The sequence below is a fragment of the Pelodiscus sinensis genome, chromosome 1, assembly GCF_049634645.1.
Source record: "Pelodiscus sinensis isolate JC-2024 chromosome 1, ASM4963464v1, whole genome shotgun sequence".
NCBI lineage: Eukaryota > Metazoa > Chordata > Testudines > Trionychidae > Pelodiscus > Pelodiscus sinensis.
Genome location: NC_134711.1, coordinates 18,301,936 through 18,317,442, shown reverse-complemented (window position 1 = coordinate 18,317,442; position 15,507 = coordinate 18,301,936). Strand labels below are relative to the sequence as shown.

At 39.3% G+C, this 15,507-nt stretch overlaps 1 protein-coding gene across 1 annotated transcript in view; it reads right to left on the bottom strand.

Annotated features, from left to right (window-relative positions):
* Positions 1-15,507, bottom strand: part of PCLO (piccolo presynaptic cytomatrix protein) — a 506,430-nt gene that overhangs the window by 271,879 nt on the left and 219,044 nt on the right. Inside the window, exon 4 of the mRNA XM_014570493.2 lies at positions 6,120-7,043. Coding sequence (XP_014425979.2) covers positions 6,120-7,043 — 924 coding nt within the window. The remainder of the gene's footprint in view (positions 1-6,119; positions 7,044-15,507) is intronic.

The following is a 15,507-nucleotide window of genomic DNA, read 5'->3' as shown; positions in this document are numbered from 1 at the left end:
GGATCGGTCGAAAATAAAGTCTTTTTCAACAGATCCTGTAAATCTCATTTTTTGAGAAATACAGGATCTGTTGAAAAAGGCTTTATTTGCAACAGATCCGCGTCTAGACTGCCATTTTTTTTCGAAAAAACTCCGTTTTGGAAAAAAGTGGTGGCCATGTTTATGCTAATGAGGCATGGGATATTTAAATCCCTGCTTCATTAGCAATTTTGATGTGCTTGATTTGCATCCCTCTGTCGACTGAGGGATGCAGTCTAGACGTAGCCTAAGATGCCATAGGATTCATTATTGTTTTTGCAGATACAGATGAACATGGCTACCCCTCTCATTTCAATACATTGATATCAATCACTGCTACACAGGAATGTTTTATTGTGTATGTGACAAAGTTAGGTATTAATCTTTGAATATATGATATCTCTTTTAACCAAATAACATGTGTCCAAATATTTCATATCAGAAACGATGCCACTGTATTTTCTAAGGCATGTGCCATGAGAAGTACTCACTTCTTTTGACAATTCTGGTGATAGCCCTGACATATGCTATTGAGAATTAGCCTATTGCACTGCTGACATGATTTGTTCAGTGAAAATTGGGAAATTGGTATGATTCAGGACACCATTGATCAGAGAAAACTATCCTGGATATCAATAGCCTCTTAATCGCAGCATCTCACTTAGCCTTCATATAAAGGTCTTCACTGAAGTTTAACTAAAAACAAACAAAAAAAATCCCACAAAAAACTGGATTGCCTGTTTTCTTTCTCTTTTCCCGAGGGAGAGCAAATGTTCCTGTCAGCCTCCCTTACACCTCACACCTGTGAGGACTAGTGGCACCAACTGGAGCTGCCCTCAGCTTTGCATTTAGCTAGTTAGATTTTAACTAGACCCACAAAATCAAACACCAGAAGATCAATTTCTGGTGTGGCAAGTAAAGACGTGGCCTTAGTCTCTAGTCCTTACTCCATTCTCTGTACAGAGATGCCCTTGCTACAGTGGGAGTTCTGCTCGTGGAATTGTGCAGTCTGTAATGTGGTCCTGCATTGTGCATTGGCGTGCCACATTGTACAACTGGAGAACAAAATTTGTTTTGAATTACTGAAGTTGTTTTAGCTATAAAAATATATGTAATCATATTTTTTTTTAAATTCACTACAAGACAAGCAAAATTTACAAGAATTTGTTTTATAACTTAGACACATGTGTATAGTTGCGGGTCTAGTGATACCATCATGCAAATATAATCATATATACAAGGCAACATACATTTAATTTACCTATGATGTATCACTGCATGCCTCAGTTCTTTCAAGAAAATTATAATTGTGGAAGAACAACTTTTCAGATGAATGATGATGTTTGAAGGAAAATACAGTGCACATGAGGATGATGAAATTATTGTTATCACTGTCAACGAACATTTGGTGACTGAAGTTGATGGGAAACATATAACTTCTTCACTGTCAAAACTAGAGGGATTCTGGAAAACCTATAGAGACTTCTTTCCATAAACTTGCCAGTTTAAATCCTGCTCCAATTCCCACCTAAGTCAATGGTATTGTCTTTCTATTGGCATAGGACAAGATTATTTTTGCATGAAGTTGGGCTGGCCTGCTAGAGAGGCTACATTTGTATTTTTCATTTTTATTCCTATGAATTTTTTTTTAACTTGTCAGATTGTAGAAGGCACCTATATTACAGCAATAAAACCCTCTTTTTACAGCTCTAAATCACTACAACTGTAGAAGCATTATGGCCAACTGGCTGCTTCAGTGGCAAGACTTAGAGGACCCGGGTTCTTCTAGTCCTGGCTCTTCTATGCTCCTGCTGGACAGTCTTTACGGGTCACTTTACCTCTCTTTACTTAGAAATGGTGCATCTGTTACCCAGTCTACAAAATGAGGGTGGTGATATTATCTTCCTTTGAGCAGCATTTTATAGGAATTGGGTGTTAATTAACTATTTCCTGCTAGAGGTTTTTTTTTTTTTTTCTCTTCAGTCCCCTTTATTATTACATAGTTATCCATCATTCAGATTCTGACAACGTTGCTTAAGGTATCTCTTTATAATATTCACTGACATGGTAGAAATAATATTACTGAGTAGTGAGATTAATATTAAAATGTTTAGGGGCTAAATTGCTTACAGGTGTCAAATTATTTAGATTAAATTAGAATACTGTTCAAAAGAAAATGAAAGTTTAAAAAGTATGCTATGCAAATTTTCAGAGACATTCTTACAGGGATTAAGAAGAGAACTATGCAGAAAATAGAAACTGTTTTGCTAAGGTTTAAAGATTTATAAATCTGTTTTTGTTCTGATTAGGAATTAAACCCCAAAAATTCTCTGAGTTTTTTTTTTAAAGAAGTAGTTTTAGGTTTGTAGAAACATTTTTTCCAATTGTTAAATGTTATAACCCATAATATAGTACAAAATAAAAAATCATAAAGTCATTTTGAAAGGAAATTAGATTAACATTTTCTTATGATGACTTCAAAATAAAATGTTTTAATATTGTTGGAACTTTCAATCACATGAATTTTTGGCAAAGTTGATGCTATTTTATAAATTATTTAAATTTTTAACAAATGAATTCTCCAGGGCAAAATATTCTGCTTAAAGTTTTTTTCTGAATCAACTCTAATTAAGAAACAATGAATTACTGGAAAGATCAGAGGTTATATAAGATTTTAATCAATGAAAAACACACATTTTAGCAACTGTATATTTGCTGGAACACATCAAATGTTACAAACCAATAGATGATTCTTTGACATTAAAGGTGTCATTTATGAGTCTAAAATGCTGGAGCAAAAGGCTTTGATCCCTTTGAATTTACCTAATCTTCTCCCTTACCACAGCTGGTGAAGAGGGCTGACATTTTTAATGGAGTTTTTTTGAAAGATCTTGTGTAAATACTTTTGGCTAAGACAAATTAATCAACTTACTAAAAAATTATGATGATCAGTTCTACTTTCTGCATATGTCCAGGTGCTACAGAAAAGCCCCTCATTTTTTCTCCTCCAAGTATTGATAGAGTAATTTAGAATATGTTTTGACAGATTATACTTAATGGGCATAATAATTAACTGACAAAACCTAAAACCAAATTATTCAAGCAGGCAGGAGCGGCCCTAGACGAGCTGCCGGCAACTGGCTCCGTAGGTGAAACGCACGATCGGCGCTCCTGCCTCCAAAGCCCTCAACGGCCATTTATCTTGGCACCCTAGGCGACCGCCTAGTTTGCCTGTATTGACGGGCCACCGCTGCAAGCAGGCACAGTGTTGTCAAGTGGACAGAACACAAGAATAGGAGCCAAAAACTAATGAAGTCTAATCTTGCATCTAATTACTTACTCAGTGGCTTTGGGCAAATCCTTCAGAATCAGATCGATGGCCCAGTGAAGCATTGCCACTTGACATGAGGCCCTTAACCTCTGTATAGGTATATATAGGTTGCAATCAGAGGATGTGTGGTCATAGCCCATGTAGAAAAATCCAACATAGCTTTAAACTAGCTAGCACATGTACCAAAAGCAGTGAAGTAGTGGCTGTACAGGCACCAGCATAGAGTAGTCACCTGTGTAAGTGCCTGGGATTCCAGGTAGGCTTGTACAGACTGTGCTGATGTTCCTGCTATTATGACTTCATTAATGGAACTCAGACGAGCTAGATAACAGCTAGCGTGGCTATGTCTACACAGGGTGCAACCATGCACCTCAGCTGCACTATATGTCTTAACTTCCCTCTCTGTTAAATAGGAATACTAATATTGATCTATCTCATGGGAATGCTGTGAGAATTAATTGTTTTCATAGACATAGAAAACTACATATAGCAATTGTATGAGTTAAAATGTATTACTATTTCACTCAAATACCCACTTAAAAATACTTCTTACAGAAATCCTTAAACTATTCCTCTCCAGAATTCATTTAAAAATATTCTGCACTGACTGGAGATTGATTTGTACCAAATCAAGAGGTGTAAATATATATTCAACTCACATTGTTATATTCTATTTTACTTAGATTACAAGAGTCCTGGGGCAAGACAGTATCTCCCGCCATTTGTGGTACATCAAAGAAAACATTTCGGTGTTCAATAAATAATCAAAATTATTTTAAGGAAACAAACTAATAAATGTGCAATTTATTTTCACATAGGTAAAAACTAAGGATTTCCCTAGTGACCAAAGAAATACAGAAAGGAAGAACAATTAATGTAACCCTGGCATTTAAAAATTGGTATTCTTCATTAATTTATGTTTCAAAGAGTTCTGATTTTAATAGTAATAATAAATATATTGGTATTCACACCTGCACATAAATTGCTAAATAAACTTCAAAGCTTCATTCTGGTAATATAAAATATGTGCTTATCATCATATTCATTTTCAGATCAGTAAAGTGAGGTACAGAAGGAGAAATCTTATTCACTCCAGTACTCTCCTTGATTGTAATAAGTATTCAGTGGTACTATCACAAGAATAAAGTAAGCAAGTTTTGTATGCAAGAAATCAGGTGAAATACCATGATTAGAGTATGAGATGGTATGAGAGCTAGAAGCCAGAACTTTGGAATCTCAGAACAGTCCAGAACAGTGCCTTGGATGTTATACAGCATTTTTTTAGCCTTTTCATAATACAAAAAGGAAACTATAGCTCTGAAAATAGGGCTCATTGAAAATTGTCCATCAAAAATGTTTGACAGAAATTTGGGTTTTTAAGTATCTCTTGTCTGTGGAAAACTCAAATGCCCTCAATGAAAATTTTCAGCCAAAAATTAAAATGTGCTGTTTTGGATATTCTGCCACTATGACACATGAGAACTGCAGCTCCATTTCCTTACAATCCCATCCTTCCTAAAGGTTTGGCTCCCATTTTTAAAATGTATCTTCTCATCTCCCATGCCACAATTATCTTGTCTTACAGAAGAGCATGAAGCACCTACATTGGAGCTCCAAAAAGGCACTACAGCTATATTTCCAAAATAAACAATCTCACTTCTCAAAAATATGTTGGTGGGTATTGTTGTTGAAATATAGGCCAGCGCTATTTGAAATCTTTATATTGTGCCTAACAGATGTGAAAAAAAAAATTCTCCTTACCCACTCTGATATTTATGTAATGAATGACCAATCATTAGTTTAAGGTTAATTAGAGGGAGCACAATTTTTCACATTCCAAAAATATGTATAAATCATTTCTTTAGCCACATTTGGTTGATGAATGGCTTAACAATTACTCTTCATACAACAAATGTACAGTGCAGTGAGGTATATCTGTACATGCTAACATTTATTTAATTATGTGAATGGAAAGTCTGTATATAACTTCTACTTGAAAACATGTAATTTTCCATGAGAAAAGGAAATAAGTTATACAAAATAATGTGGTTATGAATGGATGAGTAATGTGAATTATGTATGTCAATTTACTATAAAACATAGCATAAAGCCTGAACTGGGATTTAGTATTGCAGATCCCTGTATCATGCAAATCCCATTTGCCTTTGGTGAGCCAATGCTCACATGGACATAAAAATCTGTATTAGCAGATCCTAAAAGAGGATTAAGGTCCATAAAATTAGTGCATTCTCCTACCATTTCCAAACTAAGAAACGTAGCTATTTTATAATTTAAATTGGTCACTGCCTCAAACTAAAAATCTCTATAGCAAAAAAAAAAAAAAAAAATCAAGAGCGATCAGTGAAAACAGTCATTAACAGAGTGAAACATTGATGCAGCTTGGTTCCTCCTGGGTTTGAGACCTATGGAATATGTATATCGGCTTCAATGATTATCACTGAATAAAATACTAAAGGTATCTAGAATAGCCATTAAAAAAAGAGAAAGGTTTGACTCTGACTTCAAAAAAACAATTTTGTTTTAGTTTCAGTTCTCAAATGCAGAGATTGAAAACTATGCAAACCCAAATGAAATACCAGACAAGGGCATTATGCGCCCTGTTCCAAACTGACAGGGTTTACTAGTAAGAATCATCCCATGTCATTGCAACGGCTTTTTAGAATGAAGACTACTTACATAGTCAAGGGTTTGCGGAATCTGGGGCCTATATTATCTACTTGAGGAAAAGGAAAAGAAATAAAAAGCTTACTGTTTTTTCTTTCTCTGATTCCACATGATCAGATTGTGTCATAGGGGCAACTTGAGTTAGGGTTTCTTCTTTCTGAATTTTTTCAGGTTTGGATACCATTTGTGGCATCCCAGTTCTCAAATCCTCCTTCCTCACCTCCTCTTGTTTCCTAACCTGCAGTTCTTCAGGAGGTACTTTGGCTTCTAACTTTTCTTTGATACCTTGTCCTTTACTCTCAACTCTGACATCCTCTTTTTTGTCCTCTTGGAGGGATGGCTTCTCTCGTGAGAATATCCCTTTTTTGTCTTCTTCCAATTTAATTACAGGTTGCTTTAAATCTGAATTTATTTCTGGAGGAATTTTATCCACTGACGTTGTCTTTGCTAGTTTCCCCAGCTGATGTTTTGGTTCCTCCTTCTGTATTTCTGGATTAATTTTATCAGCAGAGGGTTTCTTTGCTAATTTCCCCTGTTGAAATTTTGGAGATTCCTTCTGAATTCCTTGCTGGATTTTATCAGCCGAAAGTGTCTTTGCCAATTTCCCCTGTTGAAGTTTTGGATCTTCCTTCTGAATCCCCTGCTGAATTTTATCAGCTGAAAGCGTCTTTGCCAATTTCCCTTGTTGACGTTGTGGATCTTCCTTCTGAATCCCCTGCTGGATTTTATCAGCTGAAAGTGTCTTTGCCAATTTCCCCTGTTGAAGCTTTGGAACTTTCCTCTGAATTCCTGGTTCTTCTTTTGATTTTTCCACTACTTGGGTAGGTGGTGCTGCAGTTTTCTGAGGGCGGTCTGACTCAGGAGGCATAGGCTGGCTCCGAGGAACAACAGATGGTTTGGATATTGACTGTGAAGGGGCTGACATGGGAGGTGGCATTTTGCCCATATCCCCAAGTTGTCCTGATATTGCTCTTTGTGTCTGACAGTTTAGGCACAGCCATTCTTGTACCTATAACATAACAAACAATATTAAATTAATAAAATAAGTATTTTTGAAAGTAAAATCATATTATGCTTTTGGCTGTTATTTTCATTATAGTTGGGGGAGGGGGGGATCGACAGACTTGCTGGGCCCTGGGCAAGGCAGGAGAGACAGCTCCAGGGTTATGGAAGGGGTGAGGTCTCTAACAGTAGGGTCAGAGCTGGAGCAGAAATCCCTCAGCACCACCCAGAGTGGGCCATACCATAGACCCTCCCCCACCAGTGAGCCTTCAGGGCTACCCAGAGTGCAGAGCATGGCACTCCAGCGGTTATTTAAAGGGCCTGGGGCTCCATCCTTCCCTGCTCCTGTGGTAGTGGCAGCAGAGGCTAGGAGCCCACGACACTTTTGAATCACTTGGTCCTGGGGCAATTGCCCTTTCCCCCCACCCCCCGTATCAGCAGGCCTGATACAGCCTTTGCTATTCAAATCCTATGCACATCATACACAATTGTTTTCCAGGTTCCAATAGTTAGCTCTTGATTGAACACTTACCACATTCCTCTAAACCACACACAATGTAACATGCAATAATTTAACGTGCCCAAGGTAACAAGAGGGCTACATACACTTGAAAATGTTATCATTCATCCAGAATATTGCTGTCCTTTTGTAGAAAGCTTGCCCATATATGTCCAAAATCGAAAATGTATCAAAAGCTCTTATACCCATTAAGACAATACCTTCCTTGATATTTGTTCATCATTCTAACAAGGTGGTCTGTTTGTTTAAGGGACTGCTTTGCTTGATTTGTTTTTCCCCTTAGACTTTTTTTTTTTCCTATTGTGGATGTTCTAGTTTTGTGTGATAAAAGTGTAAGCGAGACAATAGGATATGAATGAAAGGCAGGTCATCTTCATCCCTTCACCCTCCTTTTCCCTCTCTCCCCCACCCGCAGTTGTTTGATAAATAATTTCTACATTCTGTGTCTCATTCGCCTTTCCCAGAAAACTAGAATAAAGGACAATGGGCACCTGTGTATAAACTCTTGTTGGTGGTTGCCTGGCTACAGAAGAGCCAGATTGCTTCCAGCAGAGCTTGGCTACAGTTGCAGCAGGTTTCCAATGGGAACCTGACACATAGTAAACAGTATAAAACCCCCAGAAACCTCTGGAGAAGGGGTTAGCTGGGAAGCTTTATTTTAAACTTGGCTAATGAGCCCCATTACTGGACCAGAATCATTATGCTGTAAATTATAAAAACCTTTAGTTTTTTTGTTTAAGAAATAACACTGATGATAATAATATATTATAAAACTGTGGCTGAAGAACACAAACTCTAATGTCTAGATCAAGGACATGCTTTAGATAATTTTTGAATAGATGTATTCTTGCAAAAAAAAGGCTAATATAGAATCATAGAGGTAGAGTCAGAATCAGAAGGGATTATGTTACTGATCTGTAAAGAAAAAAGAAAAATGTGCATCTAGTTCTGCAAGGTGTCCAGGGCCAGGTTTACAAAGCAATTGATCCACCCAAAGACAGAGATGGGTACCTAATGGCAGTTTCTAAAGCCCACAGACAGACTAGGTACTTTGTAAATACCACTAAGTGCTTATCTTCTTGTTTTGGCACCTAAATTCCTTTTTAAGTTTGGGCCTCAGCTACCAAGCTTTTTGTTGCATATGCCTGAGCTTAATACAGTCCTAATTTTTACAGAATTTGTATCTTCATCATCTCACACTACAATGTTGTGTTTAATTCTGACAGACCTATGCCCTTGACCATCCATGGACTTGTGCCTTGCAGGACTGAGCTCTGGGGAAGATTATCAACTTTTTCATTCAGCCTGTTTTGCTGACTGTCACGGGGCAAGCACTCACCCCCAAGGTGCATCCAGTTGGCCATTCTGGGAATTAGCTCTTCTGCCCAGGAGTACCCCCTTCCTGGCCAAATGCCCTTTCATCCTCAGACTGTCCTAGGTCAGTTCCCTGCCCTCTGGGCTGCTACGTTCCCAGGGAATCCTCAAGCCACCTATACCCACCTAGCCTCAGTGACTCACTGCCAATCATTATCTAGCCCCTTACCTCATGGGGAAACTGCTGTCCAAAATGCCACTCCTCATTGGCAAAGGGATGTGGACCTGCTGCCTTTTTCTATCCAGGAAGTTTTCTTGCAGCCCTAGTACACTCAGGCCTTGCCTCAGGGTATGTCTACACTACCCCGCTAGTTCGAACTAGCGGGGTAATGTATGCATACCGCACTTGCTAATGAAGCCCGGGATTTGAATTTCCCGGGCTTCATTAGCATAAGCGGGGAGCCGCCATTTTTAAATCCCCGCTGCTTCGAACCCCGTGTAGCGCGGCTACACGGGGCTCGAACTAGGTAGTTCGGACTAGGGTCCTATTCCGAACTACCGGTACTCCTCGTGAAACGAGGTGTACCGGTAGTTCGGAATAGGCACCCTAGTCCGAACTACCTAGTTCGAGCCCCGTGTAGCCGCGCTACACGGGGTTCGAAGCAGCGGGGATTTAAAAATGGCGGCTCCCCGCTTATGCTAATGAAGCCCGGGAAATTCAAATCCCGGGCTTCATTAGCAAGTGCGGTATGCCTACATTACCCCGCTAGTTCGAACTAGCGGGGTAGTGTAGACATACCCTCAGGTACTGAAGCCTGGGAGTGAGGTCAGGCCAGAGCTCCCCCTGACTTTCCCCAGCCCTGCACTGTCTACAGCCCGAGTACCCTCTGGCCTTAGCTCAGGTCCTGCAGCCTGGGAGTGAAGTCAGGATGGAACTTCCCAGCACTGCTCTGTCTCAGAAAGACTCCAACTTCCATGGCAGACAGGTTCCTCCTGCTCCCCTCTAGAGCAAGAGTGTGTGTTTTTTCCTCCAGGAGCCCTTATTTATACAGCCCCAGCTGGGTCCTAATTGGCTGTATCTGCCTCAGCTGCCAACTCCACTCTCCCAGCCTTCTCCCAGGGCTGACTTTAACCCTTAAAGGGCCAGTGCGAGGCAGACTCCCTGTCATACTGACTCCCACAAAAAAAATCACCTTAGAGGGGTTACTCTATGTCAGAGGTTCCCAACCACCAGATGGTGGCCTGCTGCCAGGCTGTAGTGACTGTGAGGGCCGGGGTACACCACTCTCGCTGAGGCTGTTGGGAGAGGCGTGTCCTGCCCCTCCTCTCAACCAACCAGTGCCTGGCAGGGGCAGGGTCTCTTCCCAGCCTCAGAAGAGGCTTTCCTGTGCAGCAGGAGGGCCATGTGGCCCTCCCGCAGTGCAGGGAAGTGCTCTTCCATAGCCGAAGGAGACCACTCTCTCAACAGCCATGGTGGGAGGGAAGTGCTGCGCAGTGTGCCCCAGTTCCCAGAGCTGCTGTGATGCAGGCAGCAGCACAGGGCTACATGAGGAGGGCGGGGAAGTCACTGGGGGCTCTAGGGGTGGGGCTAGTGTTAGGGTGTTCTGGATGCTGAGCTACTAGTGGGAGAGGTTTTGAGGCCAGAGCTGGCACTGGGGGGCTCTGGGGATGGAGCTAATATTGGTGACTGGCACTGGGGAAGACACTGGGGGGTTGAGTGCAGAGGGGCTCTGGAAACAGGAGGCTGGGAAAGTATCATGGGGGGCTCTAAGGAGCAAGGGGCTAGCTCTGAGGCATTTGGGATGGCGGTTGGCACTGGAGGGCTGTGATGGCTGGAAGCTGGCACTGGGAGCACTGAGCTTGGGTGTAGGGGACTCTGGAGTCAGTGGCTGAGGGTTAGTAGTGGGGTAGGTGGCTCTAGGGGTTAGGGCTGGCACTGGAGGGTTCTGGGCGGCTGAGCTTTTGGCAGACCATTTTATTCACATATTTGCATATTCATCATTTACATAATGAATATGCAAATAAAATATTACCAATCTGTCAAAAGTTTGTGAATAGGTTTGTTAGTCCCTGTTATGAAAAATGCTGGGAACCACTGCCCTATCTTAACAATGAGTTCAGAATCTGGTCCTGAGCATTGTTCTGAAGTAGGACAAATACTTAAATGCCCTCCCTGAATCAGCCAAGTCAAGGAAGTTGGCTTTTAAGTACAGTCCCAATTGAAGAAAATGAAGAGCCTAATCCAAAATCCCTTTAAGAGTATGGAAAGACTCTCACAGACCACCTCAGGCTTTGAACCATGCTCCTAAGCTCTTTTTTTTTTAAATAAACTCTTTTCCCAGTCTAAAGCCACTAAAGCTCAGTGCTCCTCTCTCAAATAACAATTAGTTCTGAATTAAATTTTATCCTTCAATAAATGGTCAATTTATATCACAGTTTTCTGGTGCTCATGGTCTTAAACCTTCATATTTACATGGGGGAAAAAGAAGATTTCCAGCTTCGAAGATCAGAAGGGACCTTTTTGACCATTCAGTCAGCACTTCTGTACAACACAGGCCAGAAAACTTCCTAGAGCATAGCTTTTAGAAAAAACATCCACTCTACACTAAAAAGTACTCAGTGATGGAGAATACAATACAGCCCTTGAAAATTTGTTCCATTGGTTAAAAAATTTCACTCTGAAAAGTTTGCACCATATTTCCAGTCTGAGTTTCTTTAGTTTCAACTTCCAGCCATTGGATAATGTTATGCCTTTCTCTGCTAGACTCAACACCCTGATCCTTGTTCTCTCTTTGGGAGGCATTAGTTACAAAGAATGAAGAAGATCCTTTATTTGTGAAGAACACATGAAGCAGGGCTCTCCTTAGGATTTATGGAGCCCTATACAATACAATTGAACTGGTGCCCCTATTCCTGATGGCATCCAAGAAGGGGATTTTTTTTTTTTTAGAGATGTGAGAATATAATTTTCAGGAATACATTAATGAAATATTTCAAAGCAAATTTTAATGAAGATCCTGTAGACTAACAGTAATTTCACAAACTGACAAGATATACCTCAGTTTGGTAAATGCCTGTTAAAGGGCTTCATCACCAGTTCAAAGCTTCATTTCTCAGGTTCAGTGTTCTGCTAATATGTCTGGCAGGTTTTTTTCACTTTTAAGTTAACTAGGTCCTCTCCAGAGGAAACAGAGCCATGGAGCAAGGATCAGAACTGGCAGGTGAGTGGACATTAAGACGCAACATGCCCCAAATATTCAGGTGCCCTATGCAGCTGCATATTCTGTGTATGGGTAAGAACAGCCCTGCAAACGAATTTTCTTGAAAATATTTTCACTATTTGTTTCATACAGACTCTGTCCAGTCTAGTTATTTCATGCTGAAAAAATTGTAGCATCAATATTAGAAACACTAAACAAACTGTGCATTGATTTTTATAATCCTAAATGAAAGTAGCAGAGCCAGAAATAAATTTGGGCATAAAACCAATGCAAAAATAGCCACTTGACCATTAATACTATCATGGTTTTACAAGTAACTAAATATAACACATACTGCTAAAGTATGAAAAACCTATAGCAAATGGAGAACAGTCTCCCTCAATATCACTGATGTTTTTTCTTTCTCTTGAGTTTTGTAAGGGTTCTGTCTTCCAAAATAATTTGATGAAATGAGATAGATTTTAATTTAAAATGGCTGAGTGGCAATACCGGAGAGATACAGGCCAAATTGCTTTTGCCACAATGAGTAGCACTTTATTCTTTGAGTAATTCATTTGTTTCACTGGGACTACTTACAAAGTATGGTAATACTTAAACATGAATATGGCTATCAGAATCTAGCCCTAATTGTATTGATTTGGCACAAATAACTCTTAAAATTTTCATTAAAAAAACCCCATAAAGCAAATACACAGTGATTTTGTGGTAATTCATCCAAGAGTTCATTGAGTTCTATGTACAGCATACTCTTATATCCTTTATGAGCATATTGCCCCATATATTAAATGGAGGTAAGATTACTGAAGTAAACATGTATGGATTTTTAATAAAAAGTAGCAGGTTTTTTAATACTAAGAATCTCATTGGCCTATTTTTCCATGGTGGGCCAGTAAAAAATCCTGGGAGTTGCAAATGTATACCTGAAAATAAGCACAATGGTCACACCCTTATATTTTGAATTAAACTGAAGAGACTGAATGCCAAAACAAAATGTTTAATCAATTATTCCCCATACCACCTGTTTTTCAATGTTTTCACTCATGTTTACCAAAGATATTCCTATAGACTAATCCCTGCAAAATTCCAACCCAATCTATATCTCAGAGTTAATATTTTATGTCATTTCCACTCCTTGTTTTGCAAGTTACGCCAGTCCCTCTTATCTGCTCCCCCTCCAACCATCATCATGGGCTGATATATCTTCCCAATTCTGAATCATCAAGCCACTATTCTCTCTTCACATCAATCCTTCATTAAGCCTCACTTCTTGTACACTGCCCACGTGAAATGAGTCAAGAATTTCAAAAATGTTTCTATTATATTCAAAATCAGAATACAAAACAACCTAGTCATTCACTCCTCTGGGCTTCCCTGTGCATGATGTCTATTCTGTGTCTCTTTTGCTTAGATTATAACCTCTCCAAGGCAGGGACTGTCCACATTTTCTGCCTCATTTTGTCAAACACATAAGAAAAAAAATTAAGTAACATGATGAGATAAATTGCTATTTTTAAAAAAATTGTCTTCAGGAAAAAAAAGGTACAGGACCTAGACCTGTATTCATGAGTCTTGTAAGTTATTCCACTACAGCAAATTGAACTGCTCTTGTAAGTATGGGTTAAAGAATTCTCATCCTTTCCCTTGTACTCTCTGGTTAAGTTTGCATTGCAGGATTAGTTCTTGCATCTTGGGATTCTCTAATGAATATGCAGGGGTAGCATTCCTTTTCTAAACCCTCCTTTTAATTTACCTCTGAAGCATGAACAGCATTTTCAGAACCACATGTGTACCTCATCACAATGAAGTTTATAAATCCTTTTATGTCAGATCTTGATTCTGTCAGAAACCGTAAAATCAGATTCTGTACTATAAAGTCATATGCCTCAGTTTTAGCCTTGTCTTTTCCTCAGTTAACCTCATGCCCTGAATACAAGCTTTTCCCTGGGGCTATCTTTTTGGTTTCCCTGTCAACCCACATTTATTATGACTTGGGAAATGGACATCATCTTCCTTCAGCAGCCTTCAATGGATAATTCCTCTGGCTTCCTTAAGAATCCTGACAACTCAGTCCTGCTTGATGGATAAAAACAGCTGTTATACCTAGTCTGCTTTCTTATGTACAAATACCTCCACAAAAAGGGCACGTCTAATCATTCAATACTAATGTATTGTCTGTTTTTCAAGACATGCAAGAGCTTAAATACTGCAGTTCCTATGCTCATCTATTAATATATCATGGTATCAGAGAAGTTAAAGTGGAAAATGTTGATCAGGTCAATTAATCTGCTAGTGTAGGATTTTATTAGATTTTGTATAGTGATTTTTTTTTATCAAATCTAGTTTTAAATGCCAAGGGTATGACTATACTAGAATTTTTACATGGAATTTACTGGTGGACCAGTTCATTCCAGACTACATATGTCTGTAGTTTACCTAGTGACCTACCTAGCAAGTTTCCTTGGAATGTTTGGAATATATGTTACTTGTTCCTGCCAGAAAAAAAAAAGGTAGTATTATGAAAGGAGCAATAAAGAGAAATCATAGGAGCACCACTGAAAAAAATCACTGCTTCAAATCACATTAAAACATAAGATAAAATGAACAGAGTTGCAAAGACAAGCTAACTTCTTATATAACCAACACACATTCATTGCAAGAAGACAAAAATATTCATAATGCATGAGAAGTATTTAGCCCTTTATTTTAGCTTAAAAAGGAATGAATTCTCAGATGCTCTATAAAATATTTTATTGCTATAAAAATCTGCTACAAATATAAAATCTGCTTGCTTTTCTTTTCATGCAATGAATGTATGTGATTTGCTTTTATCCGCTCTCTAACTTCAGTGCTCTTTGTTTAAATGATCCATCCTAAAATGCAGGCTTTTCATTTTCAAATAGTTTCAGCTGGAAATGATAGGTTCAGAACTTAAGCTTACATTGTTTTAACAGATGAAAACTGTCCCAGTCTGGTATGGCAGGGCTGGCTCTAGGGATGCTACTCTCTTACATAAAGCAGCAAATTGCTTCCCCCATAAGCACTCATTCGCTCACAGAAATAGCTATGGCATGTTTTGCTGCCTCATATGACTACCTATCTGCCACTGTGATAGAACTGACTCTGGTGAAGGGAAAGACACAGCACAGCTGAGTATAGTGTGTTAAGGACCTGACCCAAAGCCTAGTTAAGTCAATGGGAATACGGAATACAATCACATTGATTTCAGTGGTCTTTGAATCAAGCACTATATACAGTCCTGGAGTTTTCAAACTCTGGGTCACAGTTTGTAAGGGCAAGACATTAGCTGGCTGCTAGACACTTTGTTTACACCTGTGCCTGTGCAGATAATCACAGCTCTTGTTGGCTGCAGATTGACATTCCAGGCCAATAGGAGCTGTGAGAAGCAATGTGATCAA